Source organism: Lotus japonicus, chromosome 2, assembly GCF_012489685.1.
Source record: "Lotus japonicus ecotype B-129 chromosome 2, LjGifu_v1.2".
Taxonomy (NCBI): Eukaryota; Viridiplantae; Streptophyta; class Magnoliopsida; order Fabales; family Fabaceae; genus Lotus; species Lotus japonicus.
Window position 1 is genome coordinate 36,767,609 of NC_080042.1, and position 20,056 is coordinate 36,787,664.

Genomic DNA, 20,056 nt, shown 5'->3' on the forward strand with positions numbered 1-20,056 from the left:
TGCCCCTCTCCCTCATGTTTTTCAACCATTGGATCTGTTAAAAATTAATCCAACGGCACACAACATTAAATAATAAAAAATTATAAAATTCTTATCTTCTTAACCTAACCTCAACAAATCCTGCGGCCAAATTTACTTCCCGCGTTCACTTTCGTTCTTGGCTCTACTGCTACTCCATTTCCAACCAGCTCTTTGCCATCTCTAGTAGTCATCATCACACAAGGTTGCTGCTGCGTTCACCCCACTGCTTTTCCTCCAGGTTTCACCATAAATTATTCCTCCACTGTTATGTATTTCAAACTATTCTCCTTGATTTTCCCTGTTTATCTTTTATGGGGTTTCATCCATTCTTAAGGTTAGTTTCATAATGGGAAAACAGGGTCTGAAGTAGAAACATAGATTCCTTGAAATGGGTCCTTGCGTGCTAATGACTATGATATGATTAGGCTTGTATGGTATATGAAAGATGACATAATAGTATATTTTTATGAATGTATGGGTTGGTGTTGTGCTTATGTAATATTGTAGTGTCCTTATTTGTTTGTTTAACCAGCATTTAACATTGATGCTATGATTTATGAAAAAAATTGTTGGCATTCTTTCAACTGTTAAAAACTTCATTAGGAAATTAATTTTATTTTATATTTTAACAAATGTAGGATTGTTGATTTAAGATGGAAGAAGATTGGAAGCCAAAGGTGGATATGATTTTTGATAGCTTTGAAGACGCTTGGAAGTTTTGGGTTGATTATGGTGGGAAAGTTGGATTTGGAGTGAGAAAGCAATATACTCATCATAATAAAAGTGGCTCAATTGCGACATGCATATTTGTTTGTTGCAAAGAAGGGTTGCGAAAGCCTGACAAACGTGATTATAAAACAATCAATGCAAGACCGGAGACAAGAACAGGTTGTAAAGCAAGGTTGGGACTCAAAAATCTGTGTGGAAAATTGATAGTGCATGACTTTATAGAGGAACATAATCATATTTTGCATCTACAAGAAACAACTCATATGTTGTCATCTCAAAGAAAAGTTTCTGAAGTTCAATGTCATCAAATTGATGTAGCAGATGATGCTGGCCTACAACAAAGGAAGAGGTTTGATTTGATGAGTAAGCAAGTGGGAGGTAGAACTAACTTGGGATATACTCGCCTGGATCAAAAGAATTATCTTAGAAATAGAAGGCAAAGGAGTATGGTCCGAGGGGAAGCCGGTTATCTATTACAATACTTTCAAAGAAAGCTACTTTCTACCATGCATATCAATTAGATAGTGAAGATCAAATCACCAATGTGTTTTGGACAGATGCAAGAATGCTTGTTGATTACGGATACTTTGGTGATGTGGTTTCTCTTGATGCAACATATTGCACTAATAGTTCGCACAAACCACTAGCAGTGTTCTCTGGATTTAACCATCATCGAAAGACAGTGATATTTGGGGCTGCATTGTTATAAGATGAAACAACAGACTCTTTCAAGTGGCTCTTTGAGAAGTTTCTAGAGGCACATAAGCAAAAAACGCCTCAAACTGTTTTTACTGATCAAGACCAAGCAATGATGAAAGCATTAGCTGAGGTTATGCCTGGAGCTTATCATGGTCTATGTACATGGCACTTGATGCAAAATGGCATCAAATACTTAGGAAATTTAATGAAGGGTGAATCTCATTTTCTTACTGACTTTCAAAAGTGCATGTATGGGTATGAAGATGAAGAAAAATTTGAGGAAGGTTGGTGTAACACCCCGATTTCGGTGGCGTCACTTTAGTAACTCAAGAATAAAATAAAGCGGAAAAGAAGATATTTTTTTTTTGTTTTGTTTAAATAAAAAGACTTGTCGATATAAAGACTCATCCCAATCGCGATTAACAGCGATTAATATACAATACAAGCACACCCTTGCTGTAACTAAAAACATCGTCACGAGTGTCCTCAAGTGACGGAAAGTAACATCAAGTAACTAAAAGTATTGCCCAACGGCAAACAAGTACGACTCATAATAGAGTCATAAGTTTTATAAATACAGTCCTCCGAAAAGTAAGTCAGCCCAAAACGGCTTCCAAAAGGACTTCTTACGTCCGACTACTCCATGCGATTCCCATCTACGGAGAACAACACCGAAAGCAACCTGTCGGAAACTACCCTGTCCCAAAAGTACAAATGAAAATCAGAGCTATGACATTAACACCCAACCTTAGTAGGCTCTAAAACACCCATACTCTATACTTCCATCATCGACCCTCATCTGGTCATGCATTCGGTCCGGGTCCTCGTCGAAACTTCAGTAATGGTCATTACGCTCCTGGTCCTCCTCGAGTGACGAGTCATCACGAATCGACTAACGGACGCCTGGCAGCAGGCCGACCGCCCAAACACAAACATACAAACAAAGCCAAGGCGCTAGGGTCAACTCACGGAATAAAATAGATAATACAATGGCTCAATAAATCAGTAGGGGTGCATGTATGCATGCAATGTCAACTCAGAAGAGTATCCCAACAATTAGGCATGTCGAGTCGATCCAACCCATCGGGTTGAACATACGGACTCGCACACGCAACAAGTGACAATGCCAAGTCGGTTCACTCAAAAGAGTCGAACATATCGCCGAATCGATCCAATCCATCGGATTAAACATACGGATCCGCGCGAGTCGAAAGATTATCGCTGAATCGATCCAATCCCTCGGATTGAACATACGGATTCACGCGAGTTAAAATGGCAATCGCTGAATCGATCCAATCCATCGGATTGAACATACGGATTCATGCGAGCCTGAGTGACTACCGCCGAATCGATCCAATCCATCGGATTGAATATACGGATCCGCGCGTGTCAACAATTATTGCCGAATCGGCCCAACCCGTCGGGTTTGAACATACGGATTCGCGCCGCAAAGTCGAAGTTACACTCTTGGTGTTCTTTGTGAAGACCCAGTCTTCTGACCGTCCCAAACCCCAAACATATGCATAATGCAATATGGTTAACAAAACATCGAATCGTCCTCACACGTACGAGTTTAACCACAAATCTCAATTTAAAAGGACCCGAAGATCAAAGTCGTCTTGCGACTAGGCTGTGAAAAGCCGGAGTACATATTACACTCAGTGACATTTCCATGGTCACTATGGTTCATTCCCGTGACAACCATCAAATCATCTCAAGTTCAAGGCTTTTCGACTATTTCCCGTTTTTCACAATCATTTCCAACTCTTAAATTTTCCCAAAGGTCTCGTTAATCAATCAAAGCATTTCAAGTTGAGTTAATTAAATTATGAGGTTTATTATCGAAATCCAAGTTCCATAATTTCTTCAAGTTCCAAATTCCAACTATTCAAAGTTTCCCAAACCTCCCAAATAAAATCCCCGGGAAAAGTCTAAGTATTCCAACGAGGGCTAGATCTCAGACCTCAGGTCAGGACCTGCCTAGGGTTTCCTCTCAACCCGAAAGATCAACAAAATCAACTCAAATGTCCTACACTCCGCAATCGCGTCAACACGCACAATTCGATATCAATTCAACAACATTCAGCTCTAAAGAGCGATGCAACAATAATACGGTGCGGAAATCATAAGACAGAAACCAGTAAACGGCCGAAGCCTCTCAGAAAACATTTTCCAATTTCAAACGATAAACAATACCCAAGCATTATTCAATAACAAGCAATATTCAATATCAAGCAATATTCAAGTCGAATTTATCGACACCTATAAATCAATAGCTAGTAAGTAAGTTGCCCTAACCTCGAGTTGTTCTGGTCTCGCGGTGCAGGTCTCGCTCACAAGCTTGCTCAGTCAAGCCCAAGGTTTCCACAAACGAACCTTAGAGCAAACAAAGCAAAAATCAATCAAATTAAGTCGATACAGTCGAAACAATCCTAACTAACGTTCGACAAAGCTCAAGAAGCTTCAGAGTACAACATTTAGGCACGAATGGAAGGGCTTTCCCCGAATGGATGAGTTTTGACTCGATTCAAGTTTTGTACAAAAACACTTTATTCGCTAAAACGTGCATAACTCGAGCTACAGAACTCGGAATGACACGAAACCGGTGCCAAAATTTCGACAATTGAAAGAGCTACGCAATGGCTCAGGTCGTAGAGACCCAAAAATTATTTTTGGACACGGTACCGAAGCAAATAGGTTTCGGCCACTATGGAAAATAGGGTTTTCGAACTTTTTCTTCGATCTAAATCAATTCCTAGGTATTCTTAGGCGATATCTAGGCCAGGGAAACTCTCAGAAAAATTATCGGGTCGAAAACTGTCGCAGGGGTATTTTGGTCAATATTTTAGCTCGGAAACTCAAAATCAGAATTTCGAAAAACAAATTAGATGGGGTCGATTCTAACGACATTTATAACAACTAATTCTACTAAAGCTAAGCTCAGTCGAGAGTTTTTGATCCAAAAAGCGGAACCTCAGCATAAAAATGGGTTTTTGAGCAGAATTGAAACTCGGCGGCAATTCGGTGAGATTCAACATAAAACAACCGGATATTCATGCTCTAGAGCACGTAGGCAATAAGTCTAGACACTGAAATCAACTTATTTGGACAGTTTTACAAAAAGCTCAAAACTTTGAGCACAGAAAGATATAGAGAAAAGCGACAGAATTTACGATCAGAGGTAGGGAAAAGCATCAGTGCCTCGAGGTCTACGCGTAGCAACGAACGGAACGACGATCGGTCAAGAATTGGAAAAATCACTTTTCTCCTCCTTTCCTCCAAGAAGCTCTCGGCCGTGTGTGTGGGTTTGTGATTTTTTTGTTTTTTTTTTTCATTTTTCAAACTATATATAGGAAATGGAAAATGCGGAAAAATGAAAATTTCGCGATTCCGATTTTTCCTACTGATTCCAACGTATTTTAGACACGATAATCTTCCCGCTGAATCTTCTAATTCTTCAAAGAAATATCAGTATGATTTTTGGTTTTCGTGGCTTGTTTTTAATGTTTACCGGCTTAAAAATGTACTTTATGGTTTTGACCTCGGATGCAGAAACTTCATTCTGAAGAAAGATTTGGATTGTCGATTAGAGTGGGCGTACGCGGATGAAATCTTTATTTGAAGCTCCGAATGGAAAAAGTCATCATCGTCTGTTGATTTTAGGGTTTATGAACTATCAGGGTTTCGGTTTCGGCAAACTTCCGAGTATTGGAATTTGTTGTTCGTACATTCCAGAGTTTCGTATCGAAACGCTCGTTTATAGATGAATAAGAGAAATTCTAACATTTCTCTGAAGATTTTTGGAATTAGTTTCCATCGTACCTTAAAGAGTAAATTAGCTATTTACTAGCGTTCTTGACCTAGGTTTAAGCGAATACTAATCGTGTTATAACTTCTATCGACTTTGATACAATCCTTAGCTTTTTCCTGAACTTTCTCCTTCACAAATCTATCCCATTCAATAAACACTTGTTCAGGTTTTCCTCCACGTTACCTCGAATTAATCGTGAAAAAGGAATTTTATTCGGTTTATTCCAAACTTAAAAACTTGGGTCTCACATTACTACCCTCCAAAAAGAAAGTTTTGTCCTCGAAACTTAAGGTTCAGTAAAAAGTTCCGAATACGTTTCCTTGATCTTTTCGTTAAGCCCCCACGTTGCATCACCAGTGTCCTTGCTCCAATTGACTTTTACCAACACAATCTCTTTTTCTCTCAACTGTTTTATCCTTGTGTCACCAATGCTAATTGGCGGCGTCTCGAAAGACAGATCATCTTTCAGTTCTATGTTGTCTAGCTTGACAACTTACATTTAGTCTACGTTGGAAATAATATTTGTTGGCATTCCGTGCAATCGCACAACCTTAACCACTTGCTCCTTTGCTTTTGTTTCGTCCAAAATTCTGATTAGAAACTCGGTACATCTCCATGTTCTGGAGTGAATGCTCAACTTGTCCTCGTGATGTTCACTCATGATCCAAAACTCAACTCTACCTTTCAAAACTCCTAGACAAACTATCCCTTGGAATCCACTAGTCCATTAATCACTACCTCTAACTTCGTAACTATCCTCATTCGCACCATGAAATCAATTTTCTACTTAGTCTCCATTCAAATTAAAACTCGACTTGAGTCTAAATACTTTGCGCATCACTAAACTTATTCCCTTTAACATCAACTCACAAACAACTGATAAGTTAATCATCATCTTAATATCTAACAATCCATTATTATCGTCTTCTTCCTCAAAACTTCCCTCACTCAAACCTATTTATACTTACTGAAATCCCTAACACTTCGTACAAATCTAGACTTATCCTCTAGAAGATTAAATCATAACTATACCTCAAGGGACTTAACTAGTCATTTTATCATCCGATCCTTCAACATTCTGAGATTTAACTGTTATCGTAACCGCTAACACCACTAAATCTCTTAAGTGTACATGAATCTCAGCTCACTAGGTCAACCTTAGCCCTAGGATTCTTATTCAACTTAGTAAAATTCATTTATTAACCCTAGTATGCGTCATCAAAATCCAAAACAAAATTCCATTCACTCTTAGACTCTAAGAACTTGTCCAAATATGATATCTCAAGTTTTCATCTTAATACTAACACTTCCCTGTCTGTAACTTGATCACCATCTCGTCAATCAACTTCTTAATCTCCCAATCAAATTCTGACAAACTTCGAGCTCTACGCACTTTAGACAAGAATTCATAGACTTAAAACCTAAACCTTCACCAAGTTTAGACCTCTAATGGCCTTTAATTCTTCAATACTTCTTAAATGAATGTCCATTTCTTAAAACTATAACTCCTTTGCTTACATAAACGACCTGACCAGTGTCGTCATGCTTTCACATTCACATCTTGATCCTGATATTCACAATCATAACTTATTATGCTAACATCATTCGAATCTTATCACATGGCTCATCATGTCAGCAACCCCATAATCAACATCAATCGATCCCCAACTTATAACCAACCTTAACACTCTACACAACTCAGAATTCCTTTACTTCAAGATCTCTCTTATACTATACCTCAATGGTCTTTACCCGAAACTCATCTTCAGATCTCCAATCTTCTAAGATTCAAATCCTATTGTCGCACCTACAACCATAAGATCTCCTACTTGTACGTGATTCTCAACTCTCAAGGTCAATCTTAACCCTAAGATTTCAATCCATCTTAGTAAATCTCACTTAGTAACCTTAGCATGTTTCTCTGAAATCCATATCAACAATCTCAAGTATTCAACTTATACTAAAACTTTCTTTTTCTAACTTAATCATTAATTCAACACTTTTCAAGTGAAAATTCATCTCTTAAGACTATAATGTCTCCACAAATAAATCAAGCGCTTAACAAAACTTATTCCTCGAACCCGACTACAACAATCTAGCTCAGAGTTAATTCTTCTCAATCTTGTCATCATCAAGTGATCATCTATAACCTGATATTAAATGCAACCTATTTAGTCTCTAACAATTCCACTCTGAAATCACATAACCTATGACTTCATAATTCCGAGAAAATACTTAATATTTTTCCAGCATTAAATCTCTTGACTTAGTCTACCTCTACTTGGAGTAATCACACGAACTAACCAATTAATGTCTATACGACACTCATCGACTTCCAAAGATTTAAATCTTAATCTTTTAAAATCAAGTGCTTAACACGAACTTTCCTCCCAAATCCGACTAATCCCCAATCAATTCAAATTCATCTTACACATCCTTTTATCAAGGTCCATTACCAGCTGTGATTCCGAATATCACCCCCTCAATATTAAGTTGATCAGGCCTAATACATCGAAGGTGGAAATTTAGAAAAACCCACTGGAACAGTCAATGAGTTCCTATCCTCCAGTAGTCACAAATATCCTGATACTAAATCCTTTAATGATTCCGCTACGGAACTACACACCCTCAACATAACACGTATACTACCCATACGGAATCTCGCTAAGATTCGTTTTTCAGCTACTAGCTTCCTCATAATCGCATCGGTGGAAGACTACTTTCTAGACTTAGTGTGTTATTCTAAACCTCGTGTAACTTCTATAGTTTCAAACACGAGCAGCAGTCAAATAAATTCTGAGTAGGTGTAATAACTATAAGGTCAAAGCTTAGAGGTAAAAGTAAGTTCAGGCGTGTCGCACATGCTACGGTTTAACGAAGAGTATACTATACTAGAATGAGAAAGAATAGTTAGAAAGTTACCATCGTTCTTGCACTCTCCTCTGACTATTCCATCAGCTCCCTCGCCGCACAAGACATAGACTCTTCCCCGTGCAGTAGGACGTCTTCCCCTTACCGTATGCACAGATGGCTCAACCTTGGTTACATTGCAATCCTTGGCTTGATGCCCCGGGCGGTTGCAGTTGAAACATAGAGGTCTCCTTTCTGGACACTTGTTAGTGTAGTGCCCCACCTTCTTGCACCTGTAACACGTGACTCCTTGACCCGAAGTCTTGTTTCCTGTTCCTCCGGTATAATTTATGGGCTTATACTGCCCCGAGGTAAAACCTTCCTCTAAAGGACGTTGATACGGCTTCTCCTGTCGGAATCTCTCGTTCCCTTGATTATTTTGAAAGTTCGACCTCATTGGTCCCCCAGTGCCTTTTCTATTAATCCTCTTGTTCTTCATAAGTTCAACTTCTGTTGCCTTCTCAACCAAAGGTTGAAATCGCACAATCCCTAGCGGCCTCACCGAATCTTCGATGTCATTGAAAAATTGGAAGTGCTTTGCCAATGATTCCAGTTTGGAAGCATACTCAGGTACGGTCATGCTCCCTTGACAAAGAGTCAGAAATTGCGCTTCCCTCTCATCTCGGGCACTAGTCGGAAAGTACTTGTCTAGGAACGCAGCTCGAAACGAGTTCCAATTCACTTCCTCGTGATTGGCCTCCATAATCCCTCTGGCGCCTTTCCACCAGTACTCAACATCTCCTAGTAGTAGGTAGGTGGCAAGGCCCACCTTAGCTCCTTCGGCGGTATGCAGTACCCCAAAAATCTTCTCAATCTCTTGGATCCATAGATCCGCTCTGTCTAGGTCAGCCCCACCTGTAAACTTGGGCGGATCCTGTCGCCTGAAATCAGTCATCCCCCTATTCTGGTCTAGGGCTACCTCCCTCTCATGCTTATGTCGCTCACGTTCAGCCTTGTCAGCACGCCACTGAGCGTTCTCCGCAGTTTGATTTGTCATTGCCTGGGCCATAGCAGTCATTGCCTCAGCGAGTTGGTTCATGTTCACCATGTTCTGTTTAGTTAAACAAACAGTTAGTACTCATCATAAGATAGCATCTAACATAACTATACAATATGATTAAGCACTAACTTCAATCAATTCTAAGCGAAAAATCGCTTGCAGACAATCAATTTTTACTCTTTGCAGAGTCACACAACCTAGCACAGAAGACCTATTCCCGAAAGACTCCCGAAAGACTCGACAAGCTCTGATACCACAATGTAACACCCCGATTTCGGTGGCGTCACTTTAGTAACTCAAGAATAAAATAAAGCGGAAAAGCAGGTATTTTTTTTTTTGTTTTGTTTAAATAAAAAGACTTGTCGATATAAAGACTCATCCCAATCGCGATTAACAGCGATTAATATACAATACAAGCACACCCTTGCTGTAACTTAAAACATCGTCACGAGTGTCCTCAAGTGACGGAAAGTAACATCAAGTAACTAAAAGTATTGCCAACCGGCAAACAAGTACGACTCATAATAGAGTCATAAGTTTTATAAATACAGTCCTCCGAAAAGTAAGTCAGCCCAAAACGGCTTCCAAAAGGACTTCTTACGTCCGACTACTCCATGCGATTCCCATCTACGGAGAACCACACCCAAAGCAACCTGTCGGAAACTACCCTGTCCCAAAAGTACAAATGAAAATCAGAGCTATGACATTAACACCCAACCTTAGTAGGCTCTAAAACACCCATACTCTATACTTCCATCATCGACCCTCATCTGGTCATGCATTCGGTCCGGGTCCTCGTCGAAACTTCAGTAATGGTCATTACGCTCCTGGTCCTCCTCGAGTGACGAGTCATCACGAATCGACTGACGGACGCCTGGCAGCAGGCCGACCGCCCAAACACAAACATACAAACAAAGCCAAGGCGCTAGGGTCAACTCACGGAATAAAATAGATAATACAAACAACATGTGAAGAATAAGGGGGTATATATATATTTGTTTTATATATACATGTAATTTATGTATTGCCTACCCTAAGGTATATACATAACATGTTATCAAGGCTCTAATAAACAATTCGATATCTGCTATCTCAACAGTTCAATAAACAATGGCTCAATAAATCAGTAGGGGTGCATGTATGCATGCAATGTCAACTCAGAAGATTATCCCAACAATTAGGCATGTCGAGTCGATCCAACCCATCGGGTTGAACATGCGGACTCGCACACGCAACAAGTGACAACGCCAAGTCGGTTCACTCAAAAGAGTCGAACATACGGACGCTGCGCGTGTCCAAAGACTATCGCCGAATCGATCCAATCCATCGGATTGAACATACGGATCCGCGCGAGTCGAAAGATTATCGCTGAATCGATCCAATCCCTCGGATTGAACATACGGATTCACGCGAGTTAAAATGGCAATCGCTGAATCGATCCAATCCATCGGATTGAACATACGGATTCACGCGAGCTTGAGTGACTACCGCCGAATCGATCCAATCCATCGGATTGAATATACGGATCCGCGCGTGTCAACAATTATTGCCGAATCGGCCCAACCCGTCGGGTTTGAACATACGGATTCGCGCCGCAAAGTCGAAGTTACACTCTTGGTGTTCTTCGTGAAGGCCCAGTCTTCTGACCGTCCCAAACCCCAAACATATGCATAATGCAATATGGTTAACAAAACATCGAATCGCCCTCACACGTACGAGTTTAACCACAAATCTCAATTTAAAAGGACCCGAAGATCAAAGTCGTCTTGCGACTAGGTTGTGAAAAGCCGGAGTACATATTGCACTCAGTGACATTTCCATGGTCACTATGGTTCATCCCCGTGACAACCATCAAATCATCTCAAGTTCATGGCTTTTCGACTATTTCCCGTTTTTCACAATCATTTCCAACTCTTAAATTTTCCCAAAGGTCTCGTTAATTAATCAAAGCATTTCAAGTTGAGTTAATTAAATTATGAGGTTTATTATCGAAATCCAAGTTCCATAATTTCTTCAAGTTCCAAATTCCAACTATTCAAAGTTTCCCAAACCTCCCAAATAAAATCCCCGGGAAAAGTCTAAGTATTCCAAAGAGGGCTAGATCTCAGACCTCAGGTCAGGACCTGCCTAGGGTTTCCTCTCAACCCGAAAGATCAACAAAATCAACTCAAATGTCCTACACTCCGCAATCGCGTCAACACGCACAATTCGATATCAATTCAACAACATTCAGCTCTAAAGAGCGATGCAACAATAATACGGTGCGGAAATCATAAGACAGAAACCAGTAAACGGCCGAAGCCTCTCAGAAAACATTTTCCAATTTCAAACGATAAACAATACCCAAGCAATATTCAATAACAAGCAATATTCAAGTCGAATTTATCGACGCCTATAAATCAATAGCTAGTAAGTAAGTTGCCCTAACCTCGAGTTGTTCTGGTCTCGCGGTGCAGGTCTCACTCACAAGCTTGCTCAGTCAAGCCCAAGGTTTCCACAAACGAACCTTAGAGCAAACAAAGCAAAAATCAATCAAATTAAGTCGATATAGTCGAAACAATCCTAACAAACGTTCGACAAAGCTCAAGAAGCTTCAGAGTACAACATTTAGGCACGAATGGAAGGGCTTTCCCCGAATGGATGAGTTTTGACTCGATTCAAGTTTTGTACAAAAACACTTTATTCGCTAAAACGTGCATAACTCGAGCTACAGAACTCGGAATGACACGAAACCGGTGCCAAAATTTCGACAATTGAAAGAGCTACGCAATGGCTTAGGTCATAGAGACCCAAAAATTATTTTTGGACACGGTACCCAAGCAAATAGGTTTCGGCCACTATGGAAAATAGGGTTTTCGAACTTTTTCTTCGATCTAAATCAATTCCTAGGTATTCTTAGGCGATATCTAGGCCAGGGAAACTCTCAGAAAAATTATCGGGTCGAAAACTGTCGCAGGGGTATTTTGGTCAATATTTTTAGCTCGGAAACTCAAAATCAAAATTTCGAAAAACAAATTAGATGGGGTCGATTCTAACGACATTTATAACAACTAATTCTACTAAAGCTAAGCTCAGTCGAGAGTTTTTCATCCAAAAAGCGGAACCTCAGCATAAAAATGGGTTTTTGAGCAGAATTGAAACTCGGCGGCAATTCGGTGAGATTCAACATAAAACAACCGGATATTCATGCTCTAGAGCACGTAGGCAATAAGTTTAGACACTGAAATCAACTTATTTGGACAGTTTTACAAAAAGCTCAAAACTTTGAGCACAGAAAGACATAGAGAAAAGCGACAGAATTTACGATCAGAGGTAGGGAAAAGCATCAGTGCCTCGAGGTCTACGCGTAGCAACGAACGGAACGACGATCGGTCAAGAATTGGAAAAATCACTTTTCTCCTCCTTTCCTCCAAGAAGCTCTCGGCCGTGTGTGTGGGTTTGTGATTTTTTTGTTTTTTTTTTCATTTTTCAAACTATATATAGGAAATGGAAAATGCGGAAAAATGAAAATTTCGCGATTCCGATTTTTCCTACTGATTCCAACGTATTTTAGACACGATAATCTTCCCGCTGAATCTTCTAATTCTTCAAAGAAATATCAGTATGATTTTTGGTTTTCGAGGCTTGTTTTTAATGTTTACCGGCTTAAAAATGTACTTTATGGTTTTGACCTCGGATGCAGAAACTTCCTTCTGAAGAAAGATTTGGAACGTCGATTAGAGTGGGCGTATGCGGATGAAATCTTTATTTGAAGCTCCGAATGGAAAAAGTCTTCATCGTCCGTTGATTTTAGGGTTTATGAACTATCAGGGTTTCGGTTTCGGCAAACTTCCGAGTATTGGAATTTGTCGTTCGTACATTCCAGAGTTTCGTATCGAAACGCTCGTTTATAGACGAATAAGAGAAATTCTAACATTTCTCTGAAGATTTTTGGAATTAGTTTCCATCGTACCTTAAAGAGTAAATTAGCTATTTACTAGCGTTCTTGACCTAGGTTTAAGCGAATACTAATCGTGTTATAACTTCTATCGACTTTGATACAATCCTTAGCTTTTTCCTGAACTTTCTCCTTCACAAATCTATCCCATTCAATAAACACTTGTTCAGGTTTTCCTCCATGTTACCTCGAATTAATCGTGAAAAAGGAATTTTATTCGGTTTATTCCAAACTTAAAACTTGGGTCTCACAGTTGGAGAACCCTTCTTGCAAAGTTTGATGTTGAAGAAAACGCTTGGTTGCAAAGAATGTACACAATGAAGGAAAAGTGGGCTTATTGTCACATGAAGAAGACTTTCTCATTGGGAATGCGAAGTACCCAAATTAGCGAAAGTGTAAATGTCGAGATTAAAGGTTTTACAAATGTGAATTTAGACATTATCAAGTTTTTTAAGCGTTTTGAGGATGTTGTAGAAGAAAAGTGGTACAATGAATTGAAGTGTGAATATGAAGCACGCCAAAAGATTCCCAAACTCAAGAACATATATTCCAATATATTGAAACAAGTGTCTGAGCTTTATACTCCCACTATTTTTGATATATTCCAAAATGAGTATGAGTTATTTGAAGCATGTTGTGTGAAGAGCATGGATAATAAATCATCACAGTTTGATTGTGTCATTGCCATGGAAGAGGACTTGGGAGAGTGGAAAGTGTCATACGATTCTGATAAGAAGTCAATTTCTTGTTCATGTCGTAAGTTTGAGACCTTTGGTATACTATGTTGTCATTGTATCAGAGTTTTTATCCATCTGGGTGTCAAATCAATGCCTGAGCAATACATCTTGAAGAGGTGGACAAAGTTAGCAAGAAGTGGAACTTCACCTAATGTTGTTCTTAGCAATATAGTAGAAGATGAGCGCTTGTCCACAAGTGAGTGCTATGCAGAGATTTGTCCTCGCCTTATAAGGATAGCCACTGAAGCATGTAGAAGTCCAGACACAACCATGTTCCTTAGAAAAGTTGTTGATTTATTGGAGACAAACATACTTGAGATTCAAAATAAAAAGTAAGTGTCAAAAAAGTTGAAGGGTTGCTTAACAAAGTTATAGAGTTGGAAAACAACAATGATGGTTCAACACATGTGAGAGGTTTCAAGAAAAGAGAGGGTAAAAGACGTTCAAGACGTTTGAGAAGTTGGGTGGAGCGCCAACTTGTCAAAAGAAAGAAGATTGACAACTCAAATGCTTCACAAAGTCAAGAACCTACTACGGTATTTTAAAATTATGATGTAGATTCAAAGTTAATTCAACTAGGAAACTTAATTACTTATGTTTTTTATTTTTTCCATGTAGAACGATGATGGTAAAAGGGGTAAAATGAGCATGAAAGGGAAAGGTCAACAACAAGTTACCAAAAAAAGAAGAGGTGATAATTCAAGTGCTACACAAAGTCAAGAACCTACTAAGGTATGTTAAAATTATGATGTATATTCAAAGTTAAGTCAACTATGTATATAATAATCACTTATGTCTTTAATTTTTTCCATGTAGAATGATGTTGGTAAAAAGGGTATGAAAAAGAAAGGTCAACAACAAATTACCAAAAAAAGAAGAGGTGATAATTCAAGTGTTGCACAAAGTCAAGAAACTACTATGCAAACTCAATTTCATTATTAGTTGTCCAATACAAATGCACCAACAAGGCTCGATATTGTACCCAATCAACAATCAATGGTAAGCTAATATCGATTTTGAAAAGTGAATTGAAAAATATTTAGTGATTAACGTTTTTTCTTGTGTAGCAAAGTAATGAATTTTTTAGCCAATTCAGCATCAATAGTTTTACTAGTTTATTGATGGTAAATTTTTAAAATTATATAAGCATCACTCTTAAGTTTTACTAGTTTATTGATGGTAAATTTTCACAATCTATATTTGAAACATTTACATGTTGTTCAAATTGTAGGCACCACTTGATGAGGATGTCACAACCTTGACCAATCCATGAAGATGTGAAGCTTAAGTCATTTTGAGCTTATGTTATTTTGTTGAAGATTTGGGGCACAACTTTCAAACTTTATTTAGGGGTCATCTTATTTTGTAATGTAGGCATATAAGAAATGTACACAAGAAGTTGTACTTCAAATCTAATTTTATTGCAGTTAGAACTTCTGTTACATTATGGTATTTTGTTACATTATGGTAAATCCTATTCTATGTGTTCTTCACACTTCACATTTCAACTTCAAACTTGAACTTCATTTACTTTGGAGTAAGTCCTTTGATTTTGTTCTTCACACCTGACTTGCCATATCCTGTCATGAGGATGAAACAAACATGTCAAGAGTTTATTGTAAGAGACACAAATACTTGCTAGTTTAGTTAAGAGTTTATTCTACATAACTACAGTGCACATGTCAAGAGTTTATTGTAAGACACAAATACTTGCATTTAGTTAAGAGCATTGCATTGCTCTAAATGGTGAAAACAACAAAGAAACTATGTTCCAGCTTTCTCATGTGCCATAGGACGTGGGCCTGGTATAATTCCTCACTACAATGACCAACCTGTTGCAGATTGAAAACTTAAAATTGCAGAACAAAATTGCAAATTGCAACCAGAGTAACAACCAAGGAATTGGAAAATTTAAAACTAGGGAAATGAAAATTTTAGAACAAGGGAATTGACAATTCCAGAACCAGGGAATTGAAAATTGCAGCTTGGGGATTGAAATCCTGAATCCACTTCTCACCATAAACAGAAAAGGGTTTAAGAGACAAGGTCATGACCACTTGGTTCTGCAGTGCCGTGAGTCCTAAGAGGCGGCGCAGAGCGACGGTAAAGGCGGCGTTTTCTTACTGGGTGTGGCGCGGCACGGTGCGGTGGTTCTTTGGAGGCGGTGTGCAGCGGGCAGTGGGCAGCGAACGGCGCGGCTTGCGGCGGGGTGGGAGAAGACGGGAGAAGATGGGGGAGAAGAAAGGGGATGCGCGTCCATGTCTCCTTCAGGGCCTCCGGCAAAACGACAACGTATTTTAATTTCAACCTTGATTTGTTTTGACCGTAGGATGCATCTAACAGCTAAAAGCGTTGCAGGAGAGGGGAAGGAGATAGTTTTGATGGAGAGGATCTCAACCCTTCTTTCTCTCTCTCTTTAATTAGTCAAATTTTGTTTCTTCTCCACTACTCTTCCTCTCTCCTACGCGGGTCCCACTCCTACCAATCAGATATTATTTTCTTTTCTTTCTCTCCCTTCATCCACTCCCTCAACCACACTCTCTCTCTTCCACCCTTCTCATTCACGTATCTTTCCCTCTCTCTCCCATAAAAACCTTTTCTTCTTCTTTCTACAACACCACCAACACCTTCTTCTTCTTCTTCTTCAGTTTATTTTTCCTGCAACTCAACACCACCATCATGTGCCAAAACCGCGAGCACCACCACCTCCATGCCTCCTTCACGCAACAATCACCACTGTCCCTGTTCTGTTTTTCCTCTCCATGAGAGCCACCACCAGAACCCTAGCCGCCGCCCTTTTCCTCCGATCTCCGGCGAACCATTAAGTTTTTGGAGAAACCAACACCACCACTGAACTCCCCTCATCAACCACAACAAAACCCCTCCATCGATTCGATGATCGGCCACCGTGACGCCGGCGCCCGCTGCCGCCGCCGCTACCGGCGTCTTCTCCGGCGAGCTTTGTTCTGAGAAAGAAGACCAATTTCTTGAAGCTCTCAACCTCCTCTTCCTGAATCCAAGGCCCAATCATCAGTAAGAGGTGATTCTCCTTATCAATTTCAAATTTCCCTTTTCAAAACCTTAGTTTTCTCTTATTCATATCTTAAGTTCCATTCTGAGTTATGTGCCCTTGTTATTATTCAGTTTCAATGGCTACTGGAGGAAGGGAAGAGCACGACCAGACCAGACCAGAGGAAGAAGTGAAGCTCAGTCCCATGACCATGAGACTTGAGGTAGAAGGAGAAAGACATGAACTGTGTTTAAAAATTATGTCACTATAGGGTCCCTTGTGCGTCTGTGTGTGTATGAGTAGTGATTTCTTGGTTGTTCAATAGCAGACTTACTTGATGCACGCATTGAGGATCGAGTCACTCTGACAGGAGTCTCAATTCTTCTGATCACTTGAGCAGCAGGTTCCACACTTGTAGGCCTCACCACAAGTCTTACTTGTTTCTTCTTCTTCTTGGGAGGAGAAGGACCAGCTTCAACATTACCATCACCACCAGCATCAGGCTTGATGGTTTCATCATGTTTCCTCTTAGGCTGGTCAGCCTTCTTCTTCTTCTTCTGAGAACCATCAGATTCCTCAGAGGATTCGTCTAAGATCATCTTCCTCTGAACCTTCTTCGTGAGAGGAGGATCAAACTCTGGTGCAGGAGGCAGCATTATGAAGAATTCATCAACATCAATTTCAAAGCCTTGACTCCTCAGATCATCAACGAAACACCTGATTTGTAACACCCCGATTTCCAGGTGTCACTTTAGTAACCAAAAATAATCTTTACGCGGAAAACAGGTAATTTTTTTTTTCGTTTTCTTTCCTTTAAATCAAAACGATAAGGAAGTAAAGACAAAACCCAACCACTAAACTAACCAACATACATCAAATATAAACATGTACAGCCTCAGCTGCACTTCCACGTCACACACACTCGCAGTGACTCCAAAGTAGTGTGCCCGTAGGCAAATATATACAGACCCAGAAGTGTGAGTGAGAAAAAGTATAATTACAAACCACTAGGAGAAAGTCGGCCTCAAAATGGCCTAAGCAAAGACCCCTATGGTCCGACTGACTCATTGTGATCCCTCCGTAAGAGAACCACACAAAAAGCCATGCATCGGGAACCTACCCTGTCCCAAAAGCAAAACGAATCAGAGCTATTACAGTAACAACCAACTCCAAAAGACTCTAACCACCCATACCCCACACTACTATCATCGAACCTCCCTCGATCAGGCATGAAGTCCGGGTCCTCGTCGAAAGCTTCAGTAATAGTCGTTCCGCTCCGGGTCTTTCCCGCACAACGAATCATCACGAACCGGCTGACAGACGCCTGGCAGCAGGCCGACCGCCCAAACACAAACATACAAACAAAGCCAAGGCGCTAGGGTCAACTTACAGAATACAATAGATATACAATCAACTTGTGATAAAGGGGATATATACATATGTTGTATATTTATACATATAAGTTATGTATTGCCTACTCTAAGGTATATACATAACATGTTCTCGAATCTCCTACACAGTTCAATCATTAATACCTAACGATGTTCATCAACATCAAATCATCATAATCTCAACATATGAAGTTAGGTGATAAGGTTAGTCAAACAATGTATCGTCCTCCCAACACACACGTATCCAACTAAACCAATGTTCCCTGTCGTTGCCCTAGGGTAAACGACGATGAAATCTCACGCTTCCATGAAGTCTCACGCTTCAATGGGGTCTTACGCTTTCACGAAGTCTCACGCTTCAGTGAAATCTCACACATTCACGAAGTCTCACGCTTCAGTGAAGTTTCGCGCCTTCACGAAGTCTCACGCTTCAGTGAAGTTGCACGCCTCCGCAAAGTCTCCCGCTTCAGCGAAGGTGTACGCCTCCGCAAAGTCTCCCGTTTCAGCGAAGGTTCCCGTCTCCACGAGGTCTCCCGCCTCAGTGAAGTTTCTGCTTTCACGAAGTCTCACGCCTCAGTGAAGCTTACTCACTTTCACGAAGTCTCACGCTTCAGTGAAGTTCCATGCTTTCACGAAGTCTCACGCCTCAGTGAAGCTTCCCGTTCTTCGCTATGGATGGACCATTCCCGTTATCCATCCTGGATGAACCATTCCCGTTATTCATCCTTGGTGAACCATTCCCGTTATTCACCATATGATGAACCATTCCCGTTATTCATCATTTATGCAAGGTGAACCATTCCCGTTATTCACCCGATTGATGCAATATGGTTAGCCAAACAACGAATCGCCCTTACCACGAAAGTGTGTAGCTCACAACCCAATCTCAACAAACCCATGAGTTAGTGTCGGTCAATACAACACAACTCGGAGTAAGTGTCGGTCAATACAACACAACTCGATCCACAGAATACACAAGGGTCTAGTGTCGGTCAATACAACACCGCCCAAACAACAAGAGCACTAGGTGTCGGTCAATACAACACGGCTCCACAACACTCCCCAAGAGTACTAAAGTACTCGGTGACTTCAATCATCACCATAGCTCACCTTAGTGGCTTTCCCCAATTCCGATAACTCTCCAAACCCACAACAAAGGTCGACTATTCCCCGTCTTTCGTAAATGTTTTCCCCTTGAGTTCTCCTATAACTATTCATTTAGTAAAAACGTTTCGAATTGAATTAGTCAGGTTATGAGTTTATTTCTCAAAGTCTAAGTCTCCCAAAGTCTCTAGTTTACAAAATTCTATTCATTCTAGGATTTCCGAAAACCAACCTCCCAAAAGAAGTTTCCCGGGGAAAGTCTAAGTAAACCAACGAATCCCAACAAATGGCTAAGTCCCAAACCCCTCGTTTGAACTTGCCTAGGGTTGTTCATCCAACCCGAAACATCAAAGATCACCAGATCAATGAATCTCCACTCCGAAGTCGCGTCAAAACGCACAATCCAACAAAGCACAACATCACAACATCAGTTCATCAACACAATCAACATCAAAGTAAAGCATAAGTCGAATTGATCGACGCCTATCATGCATTCATAGCTAATATATAGTAAGTTTCCCTAACCTCGAGCTGTTCCAGCTTCGCAAACAAAGTTCTCCTCAAACAATTGCTCTGAGTCTTCCAAAGTTCCCTCAACTGAACCTTGGAGAAAAACAAAGCAGAACCCAAACAAAATTGATTAGTTCGATCGCAAAACAATACATAAACGATAGACAAAGCATTAAAGCTTCAGAATAGGACAATCA

At 40.1% G+C, this 20,056-nt stretch overlaps 2 protein-coding genes and 1 long non-coding RNA gene across 3 annotated transcripts; 2 read left to right on the forward strand and 1 right to left on the reverse strand.

The window, feature by feature from the left end:
- Positions 1-665: 665 nt before the first annotated feature.
- LOC130735366 (protein FAR1-RELATED SEQUENCE 5-like) lies at positions 666-1,751 on the forward strand. The gene has a single exon (XM_057587395.1). The coding sequence runs from the start codon at positions 675-677 to the stop codon at positions 1,269-1,271; it is 597 nt and encodes a 198-aa protein (XP_057443378.1). The 5' UTR covers positions 666-674; the 3' UTR covers positions 1,272-1,751.
- Positions 1,752-13,424: 11,673 nt separating this feature from the next.
- On the forward strand, positions 13,425-14,786 carry LOC130736400 (protein FAR-RED ELONGATED HYPOCOTYL 3-like). The gene is made up of 4 exons (XM_057588237.1): positions 13,425-14,040; positions 14,199-14,380; positions 14,463-14,576; positions 14,661-14,786. Exons 1-4 carry the CDS (start codon positions 13,425-13,427, stop codon positions 14,784-14,786), a joined length of 1,038 nt encoding a protein of 345 aa, XP_057444220.1.
- A 457-nt stretch (positions 14,787-15,243) lies between these two features.
- On the reverse strand, positions 15,244-16,074 carry LOC130735367 (uncharacterized). The gene is made up of 2 exons (XR_009018415.1): positions 15,862-16,074; positions 15,244-15,676 (listed from the first exon to the last, which is right to left on the reverse strand). It is a non-coding gene; the product is annotated as an uncharacterized LOC130735367 (long non-coding RNA).
- Positions 16,075-20,056: the final 3,982 nt, after the last annotated feature.